We start from the raw sequence: 24,646 nt of genomic DNA, 5'->3' as shown, positions 1-24,646 counted from the left end.
TCTTAATGAATATACAGAGCTTAAAGCCCATTTTTTAGATAATAAATTAACAAAGGAACTGTATTTAATATAAAATTAGTCTCACCTGATTTGTGTCACCCAAACACACCAGAGCCCCATCTTAGAACTCATTACAATGTAGACGCTCACTGAAATTCTCACCTGGAAGAAATTTTCTTTATAATTCCTTCATCACTTCATGAAACTAGGTTTCTTCATAGAAAGAATATATTAATTTCATTGGTTTGAATTTTACTAGGCTTCTGACCCCTATAAGTAGTATCTCCTTAATTTGGCCAACTGGGGAAAAAAAAACAATTTAAATAGATTCTTAGCAAATTAAAGAAATTTTTTAATTAACAGCAGGTATGGTGCTTTTAAATACATACGATAACTATAATTAGGTTAATGAACTGTTTCCTTGTTAAAATCCTTAGGGAATTTCCTTTAACAGAGAAAAATTATTTCTCGTTAGTGGATCAACTGACTGTATATTCATGACATCTAAAGAGGAGAGTTCACTGAAAACACCAGCTCTCTGTATTTCAGGCATTCCTCTTCCTAAGGTTGTAAACAAGTTTACTTATGCCATTAACTTGAAAACACTTACTTCACAGAGAAGAAAGTTACCCTTAGTTCCAGTAAAACTTGTTGCTTAGAAAAATTCTAAATCTATAGTGTAAAGCTGTAAAAAAAAAACTGACCCTCCCAACCTTATTTCTAAAAAGCCCTGGCACATATATGGCAAAAACTCTCAACAAAATGGGTATAGAGGAAATATACCACAACATGATAAAGGCCATATATGACAAACCCATAGCTAACATCATACTCAAGGGTGAAAACCTGAAAGCTTTTCCTCTCTGATCAGGAACAAGACAAGAACTCCCGTTCTCACCACTTTATTCAATACAGAACTGGAAGTCCTAGCCATGGCAGACAAGAAAAAGAAATAAAAGGCATCCAAATTGGTAAGGAAGAAATAAACACTATTTGCAGAAGACATGATACTATTACAGAAAAGACCCTAAACACTCCACCAGGGCTCCTGGGTGGTTCAATTGGTTAAGCATCTGCCTTCGGCTCAGGTCATGATCCCAGGGTTCTGGGATGGAGCCCCAAGCTGGGTTCCTTGCTGAGCGGAGAGCCTGCTCCTGCTTCTCCCTCTCCCTCTCCCCGTGCTTGTGTTCCCTCTCTCACGGTCTTTCTGTCAAATAAGTAAAATCTTAAAAAAAAAAAACTCCACCAAAAAAATCTATTAGTATAAATGAATTCAGTAAACTCACAGGATACAAAATTAATATACAGAAATCTGGTGCATTTCTATTCGAACTATGAGAAAGAGAAATTATGAAAACAATCTCATTTACAATTGCATCAAAAAGAATAAAACATCTAGAAATAAATTTAACCAAGAAGGTAAAAGACCTGTACTCCGAAAACCTGTAAGACGTTGATACAAGAAATTGAAGATGACACAAATGGAAAAATATACCATGTTCACAGAATGGAAGAATTAATATTGTTAAAAATGTCCATATACAGGGATGCCTGGGTGGCTCAGTTGGTTAAGCGGCTGCCTTCGGCCCGGGTCATGATCCCAGGGTCCTGGGATCGAGTCCCACATCGGGCTCTTTGCTCAGCAGGGAGCCTGCTTCTCCCTCTCTCTCCCTCTGCTTGTGCTCTCTCTGTCAAATAAATAAAAATCTTTAAAAAAAAAAAAAAAATGTCCATATACAAAGCAATCTACAGATTCAATGCAATCCCCATCAAAATACTGAGTATTGGGGCACCTGGGTGGCTCACTTGGTTAAGCAGCTGCTTTCAGCTCAGGTCATGATCCCAGGGTTCTGGGATCAAGCCCCACATCGGGCTCCCTGCTCAGGCCTGCTTCTCCCTCTTCCTCTGCTGCTCCCCCTGCTTGCGCTTGCTCTCTCCCTCTCTCTCTGTCAAGTAAATAAATAAAATCTTTAAAAAAAAAAAAATACTGAGTATTTTTCAGAGCTAGAATAATCCTAAATTTGTACAGAACCAAAAAAAAAACAAAAACAAATAACAAAGAGCCCAAGCAATCTTGAGAAAGAAAACAAAGCTGGAGATATACTCCCAGATTTCAAACTATACTACAAAGTTGTAATAATCAAAACAGTATAGCACTGGCACGAATAAAACACATTCTGCATCAATGGAGCAGAATAGAGAGCCAGAGACTGGTCAATTAATCTACAACAAAGGAGGCAAGAATATACAATGGGGAAAGAATATAATGGGGAAATAAACAAGACAGTCTGTTCAATAAATCGTGTTAAAAAAACTGGACAACTACATGCAAAACTATGAAACTCACTCTCTTACACCATACAGAAAAATAAACTCAAATGGATTGAAGACCTAAATGTAAAGCCTGAAATCCTAAAACTCCTAAAGAAAAACAGAGGCAGTAAACTCTTGGACATGAGTCTCCATAATATATTTTTGGATTTGTCTCCTCAGGCAAGGCCCATCAAACTCCTAAAGAAAAACAGAGGCAGTAAACTCTTGGACATGAGTCTCCGTAATATATTTCTGGATCTGTCTCCTCAGGCAAGGCCCAATAAATAAATAAATAAAACTACATCAAACTAAAAAACTTTTTCACAGTGAAGGAAACCATCAACAAAATGAAAAGGCAACCTACTGAACGGAAGGAGATACTGCAAATGATGTACCTAATAAGAGGTTAATTTCAAAATATGTGAAGAAACCATACAACTCAACACCAAAATATCAAATAATCTGATTAAAAAATGCACAGAGGACCTGGATAGAGATTTTCCGAAGACAAACAGATGGCCAATAGACACATGAAAAGATGCTCAACATAACTAATCATCAGAGAAATGCAAATCAAAACCAAAATGACATACCCCTCACACCCGTCAGAATGGCCAGTATCAAAAAGACAAGAGGGGCACCTGGGTGGCCCAGTCAGATAAGCATCTGCCTTTGGCCCAGGTCATGATCCCAGGGTCCTGGGATGGAGCCCTGCATCAGGCTCTCTGCTCAACAGGGAGCCTGCTTCTCCCTTTCCCTCTGCCTGCCACTGCCCCTGCTTGTGCTCTCAATCTCTCTCTCTCTGACAAATAAATAAATAAAATCTTAAAAAAAAAAAAAAAAAGACAAGAAATAGGTGGCTCAGTCAGTTAAGCATCTGCTTTCCGCTCAGGTCATGGTCCCGCTCCTTCCACTCCTTCTGCTTCTCCCTCCCCCCAGGCTCATCCCCTCTTGTGCGGGCAGGTACACTCTCTCTCAAATAAATAAATAAAATCTTTAAAAAAAAAAAAAAAAGACAAGAAATAACAAGTGTTGTCAGGGATGTGGAGAAAAGGGAATCCTTGTGCACAGTTGGTGGGAATGTAAATCAGTACAGCCACTATGGAAAACAGTACGGAGGTTCCTCAAAAAATTAAAACTAGAGGGGGGCACCTGGGTGGCTTGGTCAGCAGAGCCTTAGGCTCCAGTCGTCATCTTAGGGTCCTGGGATAGAGCCCTGCATCGGGCTTCCTGCTCAGCAGGAGTCTGCTTCTTCTCCCTCTGCCTCTCCCCTTCAACTCATTCTCTCTCCCCCTCTCTCTCAAATAAATAAAATCTTTAAAAAAAATTAAAACTACAGGGGTGCCTGGCTAGCTCAGTTGGAAGAGCATGAGACTCTTGATCTCGAAGTCATGAGTTCGAGCCCCATGTTGGATGCAGAGATTACTTAAACTTAAAAAAAAAAACTAGAAATACCATACAATCCAGCAATTCCACTTGTGGGTATTTATCCAAAGAAAATGAAAAAACTAATTCAGAAAGATATATACACCCGTACGTTCATTACAGCATTATTTATAATAGCCAAGTTATGGAAACAGCCTAAGTGTCCACTGATAAATGAATGGATAAAGAAGATGTGGTATATATATATATACAATGGAATATTACTCAGCCACAAAAAAAGAATGAAATCTGGGGCACCTGGGTGGCTTAGTTGGTTAAGCATCACCTTCGGCTCAGGTCACGATCCCAGGGGCCTGGGATTAAGTCCCATGTCAGGCGCTCTGTTCAGCGAGCAGCCTGCTTCTCCCTCTCCCTCTGCCCCCCCCACCCCCCGCTTGTGCACGCGCACTCTCACTCTCTAATGAATAAATAAAATCTTAAGGAAAAAAAAAAGGAAATCTTTGCATTTGTGACAACATGGATGGTCCTAGAGGATAGTATGTTAAATGAAATCATACAGAAAAAGACAAATACTGTATGATTTCACTTATATATGGAATCTAAAAAACAACACAACAAACAAAACAAAGCAGGTTCATAAATACAGAGAACTGGTAGTTGCAGGGACGGGGGGCCTTCGGGGAATGGGCAAAAAGGCAAATTAAGAAGTACAAACTTAAGAAGTCATGGAGATGTACAGTGTAGAGATTATAATCAATAACAGAGTAATAAGTTTATATGATAACAAATGGTAACTAGACTTATCATGGTGATCATTTCATAATGTGTCAACTCATTGTGTTGTACACCTGAAACTAAAATGTCAACTATACTTCAGTAAAAAAATTAAAATTTAAAAAATAAAAAATACACAGAGTGTCCAGCTGGCTCAGTCAGTAAAGCATGCAACTCTTGACTTTTGATCTCAGGGTCATCAATTCGAGCCCCACACTGGGCCTAGAGCTTACATTAAAAAAAAAAAATTAAGCCTACAGAAAAGTGCCACCAGACATCTGTGATTCAGATCCTGGGTTTCAATCACTTATTAAAAAGGTAAAACCAGGGGCGCCTGAGTGGCTCAGTCGTTAAGTGTCTGCCTTCGGTTCAGATCATGATCCCAGAGTCCTGGGATCGAGCCCCGCATCCGGCTCCCTGCTCCGCGGGAAGCCTGCTTCTCCCTCTCCCACTCCCCCTGCTGTGTTCCCTCTCTCACTGTGTGTCTCTCTGTCAAATAAATAAATAAAATCTTGAAAAAAAAGAAAAAGGTAAAACTACCTTAAAAATAAGTAAACCAGTGGGGCGCCTGGGTGGCTTAGCCTTCGGCTCAGGTCATGATCCCAGGGTCCTGGGATCGAGCCCCACATCGGGTTCCTTGCTCGTCAGGGAAGCCTGGTTCCCCCTCTCCCACTCCCCCTGCTTGTGTTCCCTCTCTCACTGTCTCTCTCTCTCTGTCAAAAAATAAATAAAAATCTTTTAAAAAAATAAATAAAATGTTAAAAAAAGTAAGTAAAAATTAAATAAACAAAAAATACAAAGCACTGCCACCAGGGAAGAATTTCCATTATGTTTATATTTATACATTAGAGACTTATATACCTTTAAAAATCTTTAGGTATCCAAAAGAAATGAAAGCATATCTCCATAAAAAAACTTGTACGTGAATGTTCATAGCAATACTGTTCATAATAGTCAAAAAGTGGAAACAACCCAAAGGTCCATCAATCAATAAACAGATAAATAAAATGTGGTGTATATCTATAAAAAGAAATGAGGTACTGATACATGCTAGAACATGGAAGGACCTTTAAAACACGATGCTAAATGAAAGAAGCCAGTCACAAAGGACTACATATTAGAGGACTCCATTTAATGATGAAATGTCCAGAACAGACAAATCCACACAGAGTAGACTAGTGGTTGCCGAGGACTAGAAAGTGACTGCTACTGAGGCACCTGGGTGGCTCAGTTGGTTAAGCATCGGACTCTTCATTTCAGCTCAGGTCATGATCTCAGGGTTGTGATATCGAGCCCCACATCGGGCTCCACGCTGAGCACAGAGTCAGCTTGGGAACCTCTCCCTCTGCTCCTCTCCTCGCTCATGCTCGCTCATGCTCTCTCTCTCTTTCACACTTTCTCTAGTCGGCTTAGGACACTCTCCCTCTCCCTCTGCTCCCTCTCCCATGCGTGCGCACTCTCTCTCTCAAAAAATAAATAAAACCTTTTTAAAAAAAAAAAAGTGAATGCTACTGGGTATATTTTTTGCAGGGTGATTAAAATATCCTAAAACTGGGATACGGCTGGACAACTCTGTGAATATACTAAAAATCACTGAATTATACACTTTAAATGGATGAATTATATGTCAATAAAGCAATTATTAAAAAAAATCTTTAGGGCCCTCAATTTCCATAAACCTAAGAATTTTCCTGATGAAATTCATAAAAACACTAAGAAACGTGCTTTAACCATAAAAGAGCACTTACTAAAGGAAATAGACAAATCCACGTCTGCTAAATCTTCTGAAACCATTAAGAAGTCACTTTAAAATCAACAGTTCTCCAACATTACATGAAAAAAACATAGAAGAGCCTTCCTCTGAAAAAGGTGCAGTAACTCTTCAACTGCAGGCTGTATCACCAATGCCATGTACATCCTTCAGGCCCAAGTTCTTTAGACAAATTTCCAAATATTAAGCTCCCAACCTAATACTGATCACTGACCATCACTCCTTACTACAGTGGTAGGCAGGGTGCAAACTACCAGAGCAGTCCAATGAGCAGAAGCCACTCTCTCATTACGTCTCCTCACTATATCCAGAAAATGAAGAAACTAAATGTAAAAAATAGAGCAAAGAGGTCCAGAAATCCGTCAACAACGACAACAAAAAAAACTATTATTTACCCTATCCTCAGCACTAACTACTCTCCTAGCAGTGTGTTGTCTGTCAGTCCTATGTTTCTCTATGAATGTTAAGCCATTTCCCAAGGGTGGATAGATTCTTTTTTTTTTTTTTTTTAAAGATTTTATTTATTTATTTGAGAGAGAGAATGAGATAGAGAGCATAAGAGCCCGATGCGGGACTCGATGCGGGGACTCCAGGATCACGACCTGAGCCGAAGGCAGTCGCCCAACCAACTGAGCCACCCAGGCGCCCAGGTGGATAGATTCTAAGCAAGTGCTAGAACTTTTGTTTTTTAAGTATTTTTTTCCACAATATGCAGAAGCATAATTCTGTAATTGGGCTCAGCCTGTAGAAAGTATTCAGCAAATGCTGTTGCCTGAGAGAAAACAGACACATGCACAAAAGATGTGTGCCTCTTCTGCTAGTACAGAGAAGTGTGCTGAGAAACAGTGTCATATTACGTTACTTACAAAGCACTTCAAACACGTCCATAACTGAAATCTAAAACACAGCTCTTCCTAAATAACTGTTTTTCTCTAAGAATCTCATAGTAAAAAATTAAAAAAAAAAAAAAAGAATCTCATAATTCATCACATTTCCCTCTTTTTTGGCCACAGGGACTCCAAGAGCAAATTCTATAACCCACCCCCCCTCTGGTACATATTTATAAATTCTAAATTTACTCCCTTCATTTTCCTGACATACCCTTATTTTCCCATTGTTACATCTCATTACCACCTATTCTATAATTATTTTTTTTCTAATTCCACACCAAACACCTTGTGAAACAAAACAAAGATGTATCATAAACCTCCGCAAGTTGCCATCTAGGGGGCACATACAATCAAGTACCACACACAGTATTAGAGAAGAGCATCTGACTAAATGCTATTTTTTTTTTTCACACTGGAACCTAATTCTTAAAAATGGAAAACAGTTTGGGGCGCCTGGGTGGCCCAGTCGTTAAGCATCTGCCTTCGGCTCAGGTCATGATCCCAGGGTCCTGGGATCAAGCCCCGCATCAGGCTCCCTCCTCCTCAGGAAGCCTGCTTCTCCCTCTCCCACTCCCCCTGCTTGTGTCCCCTCTCTCGCTGTCTCTCTCTCTGAAATAAATAAATAAAATCTTTAGGAAAAAAAAAAGGAAAACAGTTCTAAAAGTTATAGTCAAAGAAAGCCTGCTGACGATCCTTTTGACCAAGTACATAACGTTAAGTCTTTGTCAACTCCAAATATAATGAAAAAGACTCCAGGAGTACTGGTGTAAAACAAAATATGAAAGCATGGACTACTCAGCTTTAGAGTATGATGTTAACCAAATGGCAATGGCCCAAATGCTGAAACATCTAAGCAATCTAGCCAGGAAGATAAGAGGCTCATAGTCTAACACAATCATTCAGCAGGGACAACAGAAAAGAATCTCCAGGGAATGACAAGATTGTCAGTATGGGGAATACTTGGGCTCCCTCCCAGTTTAACACAGTATTTAATAATTACAAATGCAAGTATTAACTCACAGTCATTGGAGAGTAAGAACAGCCATATCAAGGGTGGGAGTCAAGATACCACTAAAAGATGACACCACCGGGCGCCTGAGTGGCTCAGTTGGTTAAGCGACTGCCTTTGGCTCAGGTCATGATCCTGGAGTCCCGGGATCGAGTCCCGCATCAGGGTCCCTGCTCGGCGGGGAGTCTGCTTCTCCCTCTGACCCTCCCCCTCTCATGCTCTCTCTCTCTCTCTCATTCTCACTCTCAAATAAATAAATAAAATCTTAAAAAAAAAAAAAAAAAAAAGATGACACCACCAAGTGAAAGAAAATGGGGGTACAAAGAGTCAAAAAGAAGGTTTACCCACTGACTTTTGCCTGGCTATCTAGAATTATCTCCCAATGGCTGTCAACCCTACGGTGGATACTGATCCATCCTAGAGCCAACAGACTACTAGCAAAAGTGAAAAAGATCTGTGAAGTTGTCCTCTAAATTTCCTTTCACCAAAGCAGAGCTACCTACCTCTGCCCCTTAAAAACCAGTACAGAGGTCACACAGTTCAATTGGTCGACCCTAAAATTTTTTCCCTATTTCATCACTCACTTTATCTCACAGCAGTTTACAGAGCAAACAGATTTCACAATAAGAGAATAAAACAATCACAACAAGTCAAAGACTTGACCTTGGGTTTTGCATGACGAAACCTTTAACACTATTCAAAACAGAAGTTCTCAGGTTATAAAAATTACTGTTACAATAAATACACCAATGTTTTGTAGGCAAGATTTTTAAATAATACTATTAATACTATTTAAAATTTACTTAGATAGGAAGATGTGTTTTCTAGTATTTTATAATATCCTGATCCACATCCATTGTCTTGTTTACTATGGGTATGTTTTACAGGCCAAAAAAACAAAATTCATGAGACTTCTTTCCCTCACTCCCCTCCAAAGACTTCAATTCGGCCCAAAAATGAGGCTTTGAAGTTTCTAAGTGTGGCAAATACAATAATTTTAAGTATTAAAAGAAGTGACACTTGGGGCACCTGGGTCAGTTAAGCATCTGCCTTCGGCTCAGGTCATGATCTTGGGGTTCTGGGATGAATGGGGGTCCCTGCTCGGAGGGGAATCTGTCTCTCCCTCAGCTCATGCTCTTTCTCTCTCGCTCTCAATCTCTCTAATACATAAAAAAATCTTTTAAAATTTTTTAATAAATAAATAAAAATAACAAAGTTTAATTTTAAACTTAAATTTTATTTTAAATAAATTTTAAAATATTTAAAATTAAATTATTTTAAATTGTAAATAAAGCTTGCAAGATTTTTAAAGTAGTGCATATCACCTCAACACATGTTCTCAAGCTGTTAAGTTTTTTTTTTGTTTTTTTTTTAAGATTTTATTTATTTATTTGACAGAGAGAGACACAGCGAGAGAGGGAACACAAGCAGGGGGAGTGGGAGAGGGAGAACCAGGCTTCCCACAGAGCAGGGAGCCTGATGCGGGGCTCGATCCCAGGACTCTGGGATCATGACCTGAGCCGAAGGCAGACGCTTAACGACTGGGCCACCCAGGTGCCCCTAAGTTTTTATTTAAAGAGCCTCATGCCGATTATCTGTCAAAGTTTATACTTTGAAACTAAAACTTAAATATTTAAAAAAAGGCATATATATATGATACACACACACACACACACACATTTAGGCACAGCTTAAAGAGCTCACTATTAAAAGAGGGGAAAACTAAGACACTAAGAGAATTTCTACATCAGACAGGAAAATCCTAACTTTAAAAGGTGGGAAAAAACTAACTGTTCATAAACAAGAGTAATGATGAGAGAAATAGCTATAAAGTACTTGGAACAATAAATAGCTTCCTTCCCTCCAACACTGCTGGGTGGCATCACAGCCTGTGAGTCTTTACTTTACCAGTTCACTGCTAAAAGCATTCTGCCAATTTGGTCTTAAATTTTGTTCCATTATGCCAGAAGGCCTTAAAAAAAAAAAAAGCTAAGGAAATAGGCCCACCAAACAGGAATTAATAGCCCAGGGGTTATGGCAAAATGTGCTGGCAAGCAGATCACTTTATATTGAGTCACTCTGTCTCAATATAGATAAGTTTCCCACAATTACTACGTAGAAAACACATGTAAATAAAAACAAATCTGGAAAAAAAATGCACTTTTGCACTACTGCTTCTGTGGAAAAAAAGGCACTCTTGCAATTCTAGGAGAAAAGTCAACATTTGTATTCTTCTCATTATCAAGTTTATCATCTCTAAAATTCAAGCAAAATTATGGCCACTAATTCTCTGACCTCAGAGTGCTACTTTGTTGTTGTTGCAATCGCTTTGTTTGCTTTGGTTTAGTTTTTAAGGCTGGAACTATGGCGGGGGGGGGGGGTGGGCAGAAATATAGAGAGAGCATGGGAACTGGAATCACAAAGACCTGATTTCAAAACCAGACTCTACCTGGTAACTAAGCTTCAGTTTCTCATCTCTCAAAAAGGATATTACCTCCCCCATGACATTGTTTTGAGACTTAAATACAGGAAATATAGCCCAGCGCCTAAAATATAAATGCTTCTATCCCCATCAGTAGTTCCCATCTGACAGATCAAACACCTCTTTACTCCTCCAATCAGTAAGTGGCTGATGAGGGCAGTCATTCTCCACTTAAAGATAAGCCCCTCCACTCACCTCTGCCTCACCTGCTGCCATGTGTTTCCCCGCAGGACAGCTGAGCTCTAAGATCTACCACTTTACCTGAGTATAAATCTGAAGAACTTATGGTCCTCCCTCATTCAATCAACACAAAAATTACAGACATCACCTGACAAAGGGGCATGAAAAACATAACAGTCTCTGCCCTGGAATAGTTCAAACCAAGATGAGATCAACACCAAAACCAGTAAATTATAATACACTATAATGACTACAGAAGAAGTAATGTGTGTGTGGCCTACATCTGCAACACAGCAACTACCCTGAGTTTCTCTAACGCTCTTCATTATATCATGTGTCTGGCCCAACAGAACTGTGTTGTGATGAGTGCTAATTCCAAGTTGGGTCACTGACTTAGGCCCCTGGGTATGGAACAGGCTTTACCATTTAACAGTAACTCCAGGTTGCTAACTGACCCAGATAAAACTGCTCAACAAGTCAGAAGTAGTTCCTTATGATAAGGCTCAGCATAAGACACAGCCCAGACTAAGCCTTCAATAAACACTTGTTGACTTGCACAGTACAACCAGATTTTAGATCTTAGAGCTCTGCCAAAACTGACCCGGAGTTTGATTTTCCCACCTCGCACAGGACAGGCGAGCACCTTGATTCTCTGTTAAGCTTTACCCAACAGCCTATCATTAGAAATGCCAACACAAGATCTATAGTAGAGATTTTTCAAACCAATGTTTATGATTTCTAAACAATGTTTAGCCAAATAAGGCAAAGATTACAGGCCTTCCACATTTGCCCCTACACAGATACCATCCAAACGAAACACCTCCTCCTTAGGTCTCTCTCTACATGTACAGCTGCCTACATCTCAAACTCAACATATACATTACCAAATTTAAATATCTTGTCCCCAAATCAGATACCCCTCTCTATTCCTTTTCCTCTATTACTTCATTTTCCCAGGGACCTAACATTTCTAATTCAGTCACCGAACTCTGTACTTCTCAGTCCCATAATTTCTTTTTCATTGCTCACACCAACCCTTACCCACTCTAATCTCTCAAGGCCAACTCAATCTTCCCAAACACCACTGGATAAAAGCCACACATACACATTCAAAAACCCTGCAGCCTAGTGAATTAATAAATCTTAGTCTTGGCGTTCAAGGCCCTTCTCTTTGTGACAATATCCTTTTTCTCCAATTTTATTTTAAAGCCAAAGGATTAGGGACTCATGTGTTTAATAGATTTCCTCTGAAGCTCTGTTATATGCCAAATTCTAGGGAATGGGATATTGAGGTGAATAAAATCTAATTCCCACCCCAAGACTCCTAGCAAATAGGAAAGAAATACAGTGCCTTAAAGATAAAAAGCGCCCTGGGACACCTATGTGGCTCTGTCGGTTAAGCATCGGAATCCTGATTTCAGCTCAGGTCATGATCTCAAGGGTTGTGAGATCAAGCCCTGTGCTGGGCTCCATTCTCAGCAAGGTGTCTGCTTGAGATTCTTCCTCTCCCTCTGCCCCTGCCCCAACTTGTGCTCTAAATAAATAAATAAAATAAAATCTTTAAACAAACAAAAAAGACAGAATGTGCCCTAAGTGCATAAGAAGCCCCACAGGGGCACCTGGGTGGTGTCTGGCTCTTGGTTTCAACTCAGGTCATGATCTCAGGGTCATGAGATCAAGCCCCACATCGGGCTCTGCACTCAGCATGGAATCTGCTTAGGATTCTCTTCCCCCCTTCCTATGCACCCCCCAACTCTCTCACCTTCTCTAAAATAAATAAATCTTTACAAAAAAAAAAAAGCCCTCTATATGTCTAACTTCTTAGTGTCCCTCACCTACCTACACATAGTAGGTTCTAATAAAGCAGCACTAACATTGAGGATTGTTCCAATAAACCAAAGACATATAATCAATGTGCTCAATAAATCTCGTGAATAAGAAGTAAATTCCACCTCTTCATTTCTACTATGGTAAAGAACCATGGCACACACGCTGCCTTTTTTGGAAGGGTCAGGGAAAGCACAACTGAGAATTCAAATCTGCAGATGTGCTCGTACCTGATTTATTTCTGAAGCAGAACAGAAGCACCAGAGACCTAGTGAAAGATGTCCGTTCTTTCCGCTAGAATTTGGCATATAACAGAGCTTCAGAGGAAATCTATTAATCTATTACTCAGATATGGACAATATAAAATGAACGCTCTACAAATTCAACCTATATCCTATGTCAAAGAATAGCCTGATTAAAACATTCTAATCCTTTCGTCACTATGAGGAAGTTAGGAAACACAGATCAGGCAAAACTCTCTTCTCAGTAAAATATACTGTGATTCCAGCTGTGGTTTTGGATTAGTAAAAGCAAGCATGTTAAAATTAACCAAACCCAACAAGTGCTTAGAACAAGAGGACAAAGATGGTTGAAACCTAAAAGCCACAACCACTCCTCTCTGACACAAAACATCAAATATACCAGTTCCATTTCAAATAAATTTCACTTGAGCAGCTAATTTGTTATCAACTTCCTAGTACCTTCAACTATAATATCTTAAAAAACAAAAGTCACCCACACCCAACAGGAAAGGCTTTGAAAATATGGATGCAGCCTATAAACAGCCCAAACAATTCTTAAAAGAATACATGGCAAAGGGAAAAAAGTATTCTTGGTTTAAAAAGTATGTATGAGGGGCGCCTGGATGGCTCAGTCAGCCAAGCGTCTGCCTTCGGCTCAGGTCATGATCCCTAAGCAGGGAGCCTGCTTCTCCCTCTCCTCCTCCCCACTGCTCATGCTCTCTCTTGCCATCTCTCTCTCTCTAATAAAATCTTAAAAAAAAAAAGTATATGTGAAAATGTAGCACATGCCCATTAAAACAATCTTGTCTTTTCTTAAATGAATTGGTGGTTTACTATTTAGCACCAGAATGATAAATGACCCAGTAATAATATTACAACATTTATCCTTTAAAACAAACGACTCTTAAGTTTAGACCAAATGAAATTAGCAATTTAGGCTTTTAAAGACATTCATTGAAAGCACATATCCTAAGTGAACACAGATTATAAAAGAGTTTCAAAGCTGAAATAGTGAACTTTTTTTTACCTGATGTTCTGCATGAATGTTATCCCCAGTAGGCCATCGATGTTTGCTATTATTATAGCCGCCTCCACCACTGCCTCCTCCCCCAAGCTGCTCACCATGCTGCCTCTGAAAGAAGTAGTCCACCATAGCGTCGTCTTGGGAACGGCCTGCAACTCCTATGGATCCTGGGACAGGGCTGGAGTGTGTCCCAGCTGCAAGAGCCTGATTTGCAGCTGGTTGTGGCTGCGCTTGCGACCCTGTTCCAGATGTCAAAACAACAGGCATGTTGGGATTAGCTGGTTCTTGAGGGTGATGTTTCAGGTGGGGGCTGAAAGAGTCCTGCCAAAGCACTGCTTTTCTCTTCAAGACACATGCAACGCTCATTCCACCAACACCTAAGGACAAAGAGGTTACAAATGTTTAAAATTTGCGTTTTTTAAAACATAGCTTGATATATACCAAGACAAAAATATGAGCCCCATGTCTTTTGCAATACCACATCTACAACCAATTTCTACCAAGTAGCTAAGCGTTTTATAATATATACACAATTTTCCAAACTGAGACCACTATTGTTAAGTTGCTGAATATGTGCAGGTGTGGAAATAAATGTAGTTGGTTGGTGGCAGGCAATATGACAAGGTACTGAGATCAGAATTCAATACAGCAACTTCAGGAAAGCTTATGTTGTTACCAAACCTAATAATATAGAATTGGACTTCAATCAAAGGCCCCTCTACCCAACTTATTTACACCTTAAGCCAATTTTGCAGATACTTCTGAAATGAACAAGAGCTCTATAAAATATCACTTTACAAGTCAAGCAGACATAAGCCAATAAACCAAACAAAAATCCAAACTCCATATATAATTAGCAATGACTCACTGTCTAAAACTTGAAAAGATCCTTTAAAATGTACAACATATTCACAGGATGCTCCTTGAAGAAACAGTAAGGCCCCCTGACCAAAAACAGCAACAGAATGTTCTTAGCCTGAACCTTTTTAGCCGCTGGTGGGGGGTGGGAGGGGGAGGCGGGGAGTGTCAAAATTTTTACGAATAATTTACAATTGTAATCACATCATTATTCCATTATAAACAGGATGAGATCAACCAAGTTCAAACAGTTTACTAGTGTAGAAAGCCTCACTGTAAAAAAAGACACTTCAGTAACAATTGTGTGGCAAACATACTACAGACAATATCTTATCAGTCCTACTTTACAAATGAAAATGCTTAGCTGGCTCAGACTGTGGAGCTTGCGACTCTTGATCTCGGGGTTGAGGGCTGGAGCTCCAAGTTGGATGTGAAGATTACTTAAAAAATAAAATCTTTAAAAAATAACAAACAAACAAATAAATCTGTTTTGCACCCAAGCTTAGTTCTTTCTATCAACTCTTGCTACTCCCCTGCTACTCCCCAGTAAATCAACACAGATACTATTTCTCTCACTTGCACCCACTACTCTTCTCTGGAACAAAGAATCTTCAAAATGTTACTATGAAACATTACTATTTAAATTTCTTAAATAAAAAACTACATTTGTACATAATATAGAACATCTGTCAGCCTGTGGGTGCTTTAAAAATTGCTACAAAGTAATTAATCAGTTATCTATTAGACTACACCTGTCTATACTCTCTGGAGTCTAATTTCAAGGCTATCAATTTAATAGTCCACTGCTACAAATGCCTTCTCTCTCTCTACCAAGCCCTACTGTAACATTTCAAAAAACAGATTCATAAGACTTATGAGAAATCTATTAAGTTATTTCTTTATAGAATTAAGCCTCCTGATAAAGAATTGCTTCTCACAATTCATGTTCTGAAGCCAGAAGACACAATGGAATCTGTAATTTATTCAAAGCCTAATTTGGAAATGCCTAGTTTCAGTTAACAATTCCAATCCATCAGAATCTTACCAGAGTAGTGGGCAGTCTAGCTTTCCACACTACAGTTTCTGCTTTCATGAATAGAATCATGTTCTTGCTTAAGTACCAAAACCAAAAAGTCATAGCTGTGTTTACCATAGGCCTTTGCAAAGTGCCAAGCAGCCTAATAACCTCCCGTTTGATTTTTCAAAAGAATTAATTGCCCTTTTTTATGGAGGTATAACTGACACATAACATTGTATTAGTTTTCATGAGTGCAACATAATGACTGGATATTTGTATACACTTGAAATGATAACAATAAGTCTATTTACTATCCATCACACCGCACAGTCATTACCCTCTTATTACCAATAGTAGCCAGTCCCATTTTCTTCCACGAGGGAATATCAATGTAACAGTCTGTTCTAGAGCAAGCCAGGAATCGCAACACCTACGTTTTACCACTAACCCAGCAACCTCTCTGAGCCTGTTTCCCCATCTAGAAAATAGAAGAAATGCTTTCTCTAGGACTCACAAGTTTTTTTTTAATCAAAATAAAATGATATAAAACTTTTTGGTAACTTTAAAGTCACCACACTGAGACCCCAGGCATTCAGTTACCACCAGTTAAGGCAATGAAGCTCCAGTCCCTAAGAGGGTTCCTAAAATAGCAAATGCAATCTTCACTGAAATAAAAGATTTGCCACAATACTTACCTAACAAAGAATTTCCATATGAAAAAGGTTTACCTCTGAAACTCACAGAACACTACTACAGTCTAACAAGGGGTTGGGGAGGGGAGAGGAGTTCCCATAAAAAAGTTCAAACAAAACAATTGGCTTTTGTAAAGCTATCTGGATGCCCTAAGACTTCCTGCTTTACCTAATGAGGCAAGGCAGTTTCTCAAACAAGAGAAAACCTGGCAGAAGGGACAGTTCTGAAAGTGAGCAAATACCTAAGCAATTAAGATGTGTCTTGGGCTGTTGTGTAATATCTTGGCAACTACAGCACAAAAATTAAGAAATCAGCCACTTAAATTAAATCACAAAACATTTAAATTGCTGATGCCTTTTAGAGAACTCTCACAGCCCACTAAAAGGTTATGTGTAGCATTTGAAATGTGACTTTTTTACAAATAGCAATTATAAAAATATTTTAAGCAACTAGAAATAAGTGCTGATTCTAGTTACTCTTCCAAAGTTTTCAAACTGTACATCAAAGTGTTTGGGTTTTTTGTGGGTTTTTTTGGAATATCACTAATAGATTTTATTTCAAGCAAAGGAGCACGGTTTAATCTCTCCACCACTCACCTTTTTTTTTTTTTAACTAAAATGCTTAGTTTAAAAGTGTTTATTTTTTTGCCACAATGAAAAAAAAAAAAAAAACACCTCTGTGGTCATAAATTTACTTTAAAGCAGTTCATCTCAAACCCAAACTAAACTTCAAACCCAACTTCAAAAAGTCTTGGACAAAATGAATTCAATTGTGGCTAAGGCGAAATAAGAATTCAAAGTTCAAAATCCAGTGAGTATTTCCCAAAGATCCAGGTAAACAATCAACAGCCCCAAAGAGTGTTTTATAAAGTTAAAATTAGCAATGAGTCAAAATGTTTATTTTGTTTACGAAAAGTGCTTTGGGAGCCACGTATCTTGGCCTGTTTTGGTGAGTTTTTATGTGTTTCTTAAAACAAACAAAAAGCTAAAGCTACAAGCCTATTGTTACAGAAGTAAGTGACTTTAAAACAGAACCCCAAAACGCCCTCCATAAACTCTCATTCTTAATCCCAGGAAGAACAGGAAGTGAACGGATTGGGTATCGACAACTGAAAACAGTGTTTTCTCAATTAGACAATGAAGAGTAACGATTCCTCAAGTTATGGGGAGGATAAAACCTTCCATAATGCGCTCGCTCGCTCTCTCGTGTGTGTGTGTACACGCGCGCGTCGGGGGGTATGGGGGGGGCTCTAGTGGGGGGAAAAAGTTACAGGAGCTTATTTCTCACTTGACGTGGGAGTGGTACTGACAAGTATAACAAACGATGTCTGTTTACCAAGAACGTCTGTGAGGACTAAAACTATGTGGTACTGCGTATCTGTTTTCCTACTACCGAGGGGTGAGCCCCTCTTTGAGTTAAGACAGACGCTCACCAACACAGGGAGGCTCAAGAGGAAGAACCCACCAAAACCCAAGCTCTCACGGAAACAAAAGGCCACAAGCACCCAGGAGACTAAAAAGCGATCTGAAACTTCCTGATCGCCACTTCTCCACATTTAAGGCTCGCAAAGTTCCCCCATGGTGGGTCTCGCCTGTAGACAAGGGCCAAGGCTGTTCCTAAAGCGATTTATTGTTCCTCCTGCTTCGGCGCTGCCACGGAAGCTCAAGAAGTCGAAGAAATCCAGGGTGGCCCAGAATTACACTTCATGGCCACACAGAAGACTCGCGGCTTCGCAAAACCCATCAAAAAAGCAACCCGAATGGCAACATCAATCTTCGGGGGCTCCAACCGGGCCGAGCAGAAATGTACAGGCACGTCTATGCCCTGGGCCCGGGCCTAAACCCTCGGCATTTTCCTCGCTTCGACCCCGCTCCCCACCCCCTCCCTCCTTTGATAACAATAGGGGCCTTGCTGCTGACTCCAAAACATGTACGAGGAACAGCGAGTGAAAAGCCTCAGCCAGGGCCCCGGGCGGCTTTTCTAAAGCCCTTCTCACCCCCACAACCGCTCTCAAACACCAATACAAAGGGACAGTCTGCTCGCTGGGGGTCCGGAGCAGCGTTTGGGGCCGGCGGGGTGCGGATACTCACGGGCGGAGCGGTAGGATGAAGATGGATTTCAGCCCCCCGATCTTCTCTCTCCGGCGCTCTCGCTCCCCCTTACCTTTCACTCCGACAACATGGCGGCCCACTGGGGACGGGGCTGGCGCGGTGCATCCTGGGATAGGCTCTGGCCCCGGCTCCGGCGGTGGCAGCGGCATGTGCGGAGAAGGCAGGCGGCTCTGGAACAGGTTGCCTGGTTGCCATGCCAACCCAGGGCCTGTGTGAACTTGGGAAACTCGCAGGCAACACAACCGCTGCGCGCGCGAGTGCCCGCCCGCTAGGCGAGCGCGCGCCGTCGCGAGCAGAAGGCGGGGTCCCGCACCCGCACTGGAGCGCCCGCGGTGCTCGCGGGGCCCCCCCACGCGCGGCACGGAGCAGGGCCCGGGGGCGACCAGGGGCGCCTCGCCGGCTGGCCGGGGACCATACACGCAGCACCGCCCGCCCCCGCGCGCTCCCAGCCTCACCGCCAGATTGCAGCAGCCTACGGGGTTAAGGGACGCTTGCTTACTCGCTCGGCTCGGGCTGGACAGGTGCTGGCTTCTAAGCCCTTTGCTGCAGCTTTCTGGCTCTGGGGCCTTATTTAATCTTCCTGCCTCCATCGCCCCATCTGGAGAACGAAGAGGAAAATGAGAATGGCTACTCCACAGAATTGCCGTGAAGATTAAGTTAAATAATGTGGTTTGTTATTCCTTTTAAAGATGTCCAGCGCTTGGTACAGTGCCTGTAAACGGGACCAATGCATAATTTTCAGGGTTCCGTGCAACGTGAAGGTGCGGAGCCCCTTGTTCAAAATTGTTAAGGAATTTCAAAACTGCTGTAGCAGAACAGTAAACTAAAACCAAAGACATAAAGCCGACCCTGTCTGTAAGCACTCAGCCAGTGTTCGCCATTGTCATACTGTCCAGTTTCAAAGAGGAATAGAAATTTGGCCATCTGATGCAACTGACTTTTCAAATCAGTAGTATTTGATAAGATACTGCTATTCTATCTCCAATTAAGCCCAAGATGGATTTGAAAACTTAGGCAAACCCCAATAGTACATACAAAAGACCAGAAGGGGATATGGAGAGAAACTTTATAATAATTGGAGGAGGGAAAAACGTTTATAATGAATGAAAATCAATTAGTTATTTTTAAAATTGAAAGATATTTAAACATCTGTCAGGAAGAGATGCCACCAACAAAGTAGAACAAATGAGAAAATAAGCTTTAAAATATTGCGATATGCATGGTAGACAGATGGTTAATCTTCACGATAAATACAGAACATCTCTAATCTATTTTTAAAAAAAAAGAGTAATCCAAAATAAACAGACAAAATCACTAGTGGCCAATAAACACATAAAGATAACTAGCCTGGGGCTGATGGGAGCAGGAGTGGGGAATGGGGAGGGACAGCTAGTGGGTATAGGTTTCTTTCCCGGGTGTTAAAAAGTTTTAAAGTTAGATTGTAATGATGGTTGCACAACTCTGAGAATACTGTGTGCTAAAAACCACTGACTGATGTACTTTCTATGGGGAAAGTTTATGGCATGTGAAATATATCTCAATGAAGCTGTAAAAAATGGGAAAATAATAAAAGAAACACAACTTTGAAATATATTTTCATCTATTAATACACTGGCAAAAATATAAATGATTATTAACATCCTGTTGTGGCAAGTTTTGTGAGAAAATCGGCACTCTTGTTTAAGTTGTTTGAGTATATGTTTTATTTTTTAAAAAGAATGTCATTTTTATTTTAAAAATTAAAAAATGAGATTTTCAGGGTGCCTGTGTGGCTCAGTTGGTTAAGTGTCTGCCTTTGGCTCAGGTCATGATCCCAGGGTCCTGGGATCGAGCCCCGATTGGGCTCCCTGCTCGGCGGGAGGCCTGCTTCTCCCTCTCCCACTCCCCCTGCTTGTGTTCCCTCTCTTGCTGTCTCTCTGTCAAATGAATAAATAAAATCTTAAAAAAAAAAAAAAGTGAGATTTTCATTTCTGAAAAAGAAGGCAAGGCATGAAAGTTAGAGGTCCTGAGCTCTGCCACTTCCTGGCTATGTGGTCTTGGGCAGGTCCCTTCAGCCCCCTCATCTACAAAATAAGGATGTCAATACTCTTCTCACAGGGTGGTTACAACAGTTTAATGAACTAACATATACAAAGTGCCTGACACAGAATTAACACTCAATAAATGTAGCTGTTTTATTGTAGTTGTAGTCTTGTACTCATTTCTGAATCCCCAGAGACCAACATAGTGCAGGGCATATGGTCATTGCTCACTAAATATTTGTTAAATGAATGAATTCAACAGCCATTTGGAGTGTTAACTCTCAAATTCAACAACCCTAAAAGTAATATGTTGTGTTCAGAGATCCAGCTCTTAAGCCAGACAAGAAATTACTTAACTTCTCTAAGTCTCCATTTTCTCCCATGAAACATGAGGTTAATATAACAGCACTAAATGAAATAAAGCAGATAAAACATTTAGTCCCATGGGGCCAAGACACTGTGTACTAAGTAGCCATAATAGAAAAGCATGTTAGAGGAAGAAACATAGTAGACATGACAAAATTACAAAGTTTCCAGAATCTTACCAGATTCTGTGCTCCATGATTTCATTCTAAGATGCATGACTAACTCCTTAGTTTTCAGCTTTAGCTTTTATTACTCAGCCGTAAAGATTCAAATATCCGTGTAGCCACAGCCATGTGCTACCATGCCACACCCAGGCCCCTGCCCAGTCAAATGTTGCAATCTCAACAGAATACTAGCTACCCATCCCTGATTTCCCTTAATTGCCCTCAAAGGACCTGAGGCCCCTGTCCAGCCCCAAAACAACCCTAGCAGAGCATCACCTTCCAACAAATTCATGAGACAATGCTTACCAATGTGCCATGTACTATGCTAAGATTTTTATATTCATTATTTCATTTCAAACTCCCCAAATACCTATGACATGGACAACATAATTAGTCCCATTTTAAAAATGAGAAAATTGAGGCTCCTGGAGGTTAAGGAACCAGATTAGCATATACCCAAATGTATCATCTAGGGCTATTTGCTGAGAGTTGTCTGGTCAGCAGGATGTCGAAATCATCCCCAAAACTTGGGACTCTCCACAATTCATCTGGTTAAACCTGTCTATAATAGATAATATAACCAATCTCTGGAAGCTTTCAAAAACCAAGTCTAGGGGTACCTGGGTAGCTCAGTCGGTTAAGCATCTGCCTTCGGCTCAGGTCATGATCTCCAGTCGGGCTCCCTGCTCAGCGGGGAGTCTGCTTCTCCCTCTCCCTCTGTCTCTCTCCCTGCTTCTGCTCTCTCTCTCTCTCTCTCTCTCTCAAATGAATAAATAAAATCTTTAAAAAAAACAAAAACAAAAAAACAAGTCTCATCAAGCTGGCCTTGGGTGAAGATTAGGGTAGATTTGAGAAGGGTACTTTGGTCTAATCAGTAGAAACCTAATCCATTCCTTTGTAACCTAATCAGAGAAAGACAGAGATCTCAAGACAGAAATATTTAGTGAAGGCCATTTAAGAAAGCCTTGGTTCAAGGATTTCAAACAGTTGCTTCTTCCTTCATAAGGTAGAGTGGTTCTCAAAGTATGGGCTGAGGCTCACTGGTGAGTCAGCCAACCTGGCCAAGCTGACAGCTGAGAACAAATTCCAGAATTAGCAAATGCTTTTCAATTCCACAGACCTTTATTCTCTCTCACAGCCAACTGCTATGGGCTAGTAAATGTTGCTATAATAGGGTATTTGTAAACTGAATATAAAGCATTCTCAAGCAGAGTTGGGATACTCCCGATTTTCAGGAAACATAATTTGTTAGCAGTGTTGGTTTGAGTTGCTTTTTTAAACTTGTGTTACACTTGTGTTTTTGTATATTTGTGGAATCTCCCTTAGGTGGCACTTCCTCTCATTGTTTTGGGGCTTGGGTAATGGTTACAATGTTAATATTTCCATTGTCATTTTGTTTCTTATCAAATCTTGGCTATTACAGCACTTTTTCCATAAGAAGGTAAGAGGGAGGGTTGGTTTGGGATTGCAGTATGAGTGACTAGGTAATTCTGACCAACTCTCCCACTGAGGAAAACTAGTAAAATTGGAAAAATCAAAAAATCTCTTCTTGAAATCATTGGAAAGTTAACAAGTTAGTGAATTACTGAGCCAGGATCTGGGAAGAAAGAAATTAAGGAATGTAAGACCCACATTTAGGACTACTATTCCAGGTGGGGCATTTCCTGAGAGGTAGCTAAGAAACAGAGTGGTGCTTTTAGCAGCCTTGGGGAGTTAGAAGGGCAGAGACTGCAGTCTAGAACCCACTGAGAGAGGAAGCACCTAGTAAATAACTATCACTTTGGATTGGGATCCCAAAGGACTCCACTTTAAAGACTTACTATATGAGAGAGAGCGTGCACACATGTGGGTAGGAAAGGGAGAGAGAGAGAATCTCAAGCAGACTCCCTGCTGAGCATGGAGCCCCGAACAGGGCTCGATCTCACGCCCCTGAGATCATGAGCCGAAATCAAGAGCCAGCCACCCAACCCACTGAGCCAGGTACCCCGGGTACCCCGGTTTTTGTTTTTGTTTTTATTTTTTAAGATTTTATTTATTTATTTGACAGAGAGAGCGAGAAAGCACAGCAGGGGGAGCAACAGAGAGAGAAGCAGACTTCCCGCTGAGCAGGGAGCCCGACATGGGGCTTGATCCCAGGACTCTGGGATCATGACCTGAGCCGAATGCAGACACTTAATGACTGAGCCACCCAGGCACCACTCAAATAAATAAAATCTTTTTTTTTGTAAAGATTTTATTTATTTATTTGACAGAGAGAGAGAGAGCGAGAGCAGGAACACAAGCAGGGGGAGTGGGAGAGGAAGAAGCAGGCTTCCCGCTGATCGGGAGCCCAATGTGGGGCTCAATCCCAGGACCCTGAGATCATGCCCTGAGCCAAAGGCAGACGCTTAACGACTGAGCCACCCAGGTGCCCCAAATAAATAAAATCTTAAAAAAAAAAAAAGAAGTTGCATGCTGCACTGACTGAGCTAACCAGGTGCCCCAGAATTACAAGCTTATTAATCCCAGAACTAAAATTTTAGACAATATGACCATAAATAATCACAGAGGAATCCAATGGCACATGAAAAAGATACAAAAGTACGGACTTGTTAGGGAAAGATAAGGTATGGAAGAGATTTTAGGAATTGATAGGAACTAAATAAACATGAGTATGGGTTTTAGGATAAAGACAATTACCAAAAAATAAAAATAGCATTTGCAACTTTTAAACCAACAGAAGAAAACATCACCCTGAAAATGGGAAAAAAAAAGAAGAAAACAAAAGGGTATCTGACTGGCTCAGTCTGTTGAGCACACAACTCTTGATCTCCAGGTAATGAGTTGGAGCCCCACATTGGGTGTAGAGATTACTTAAAAAAAATAAAGAGAGAGAGAGAGCACCTGGGTGGCTCAGTTGGTTGGGCAACTGCCTTTGGCTCAGGTCATGATCCTGGAGTCCCAGGATGGAGTCCCGCTTGGGACTCCCTGCTCAGCGGGGAGTCTGCTTCTCCTCTGACCCTCCCCCCTCTCATGCACTCTCTCTCTCTCTCTCAAATAAATAAATAAGTCTTTTAAAAAAAGAGTAATTCCAATAAGTATAAAAAGGTTAAACTTGCCAATAAAAGACAAGAATTCTATGATATGGATGAAATTATGAGAGACACACTTAAATATAAATACAAGCTAAATATGAACCTAAATGGTAAAGAAGTATTTCGCATATTGGTAAAAACATCAATAGATCATGAATTATAAATATCACAGACCTTTGTAAATCAACATCACAATCTCCAAATGTAGTAGTGTAACTGACAGAACAACAGGAAGAAATAGATAAATCAATCATGAAAATGAAAGATTTTAACATAACTTCCTTCAAAATACAAACAAAAAATAAGTAAAAATATAAAAAATTTGAACAACACAGTTTTTTTTAAAGATTTTATTTATTTGACAGAGAGAGACACAGCAAGAAAGGGAACACAAGCAGGGGGAGTGGGAGAGGGAGAAGCAGGCCTCCCATGGAGCAGGAAGC

The 24,646-nt window shown here is 40.5% G+C and overlaps 1 protein-coding gene across 19 annotated transcripts in view; it reads right to left on the bottom strand.

Moving 5' to 3' along the window:
- The window catches only part of PUM1 (pumilio RNA binding family member 1), a 139,906-nt gene extending 121,217 nt beyond the window's left edge, over positions 1–18,689 (bottom strand). For 15 of the 19 annotated variants that reach the window (XR_010411035.1, XM_064589598.1, XM_064589600.1 and 12 more), the window contains exons 1-2: positions 18,558–18,689; positions 13,902–14,275 (exon numbers count right to left, since the gene is read on the bottom strand). Coding sequence is in view for 18 of the 19 variants with exons in the window: in XM_064589598.1 (XP_064445668.1) it covers positions 13,902–14,264 (363 nt within the window). In the remaining variant the exon portion in view is untranslated. Of the gene's footprint in view, positions 1–13,901; positions 14,276–18,557 lie in introns of those variants that run through there. The other 4 variants (XM_064589611.1, XM_064589615.1, XM_064589609.1 and 1 more) reach the window with 3 other exon arrangements.
- Positions 18,690–24,646: the final 5,957 nt, after the last annotated feature.

Source organism: Mirounga angustirostris, unplaced genomic scaffold (genome assembly GCF_029215605.1).
Source record: "Mirounga angustirostris isolate CCGP_5_RB_7025 unplaced genomic scaffold, mMirAng1.0.hap1 SCAF_4, whole genome shotgun sequence".
NCBI lineage: Eukaryota > Metazoa > Chordata > Mammalia > Carnivora > Phocidae > Mirounga > Mirounga angustirostris.
This window is presented reverse-complemented; position numbering and strand designations above follow the sequence as displayed.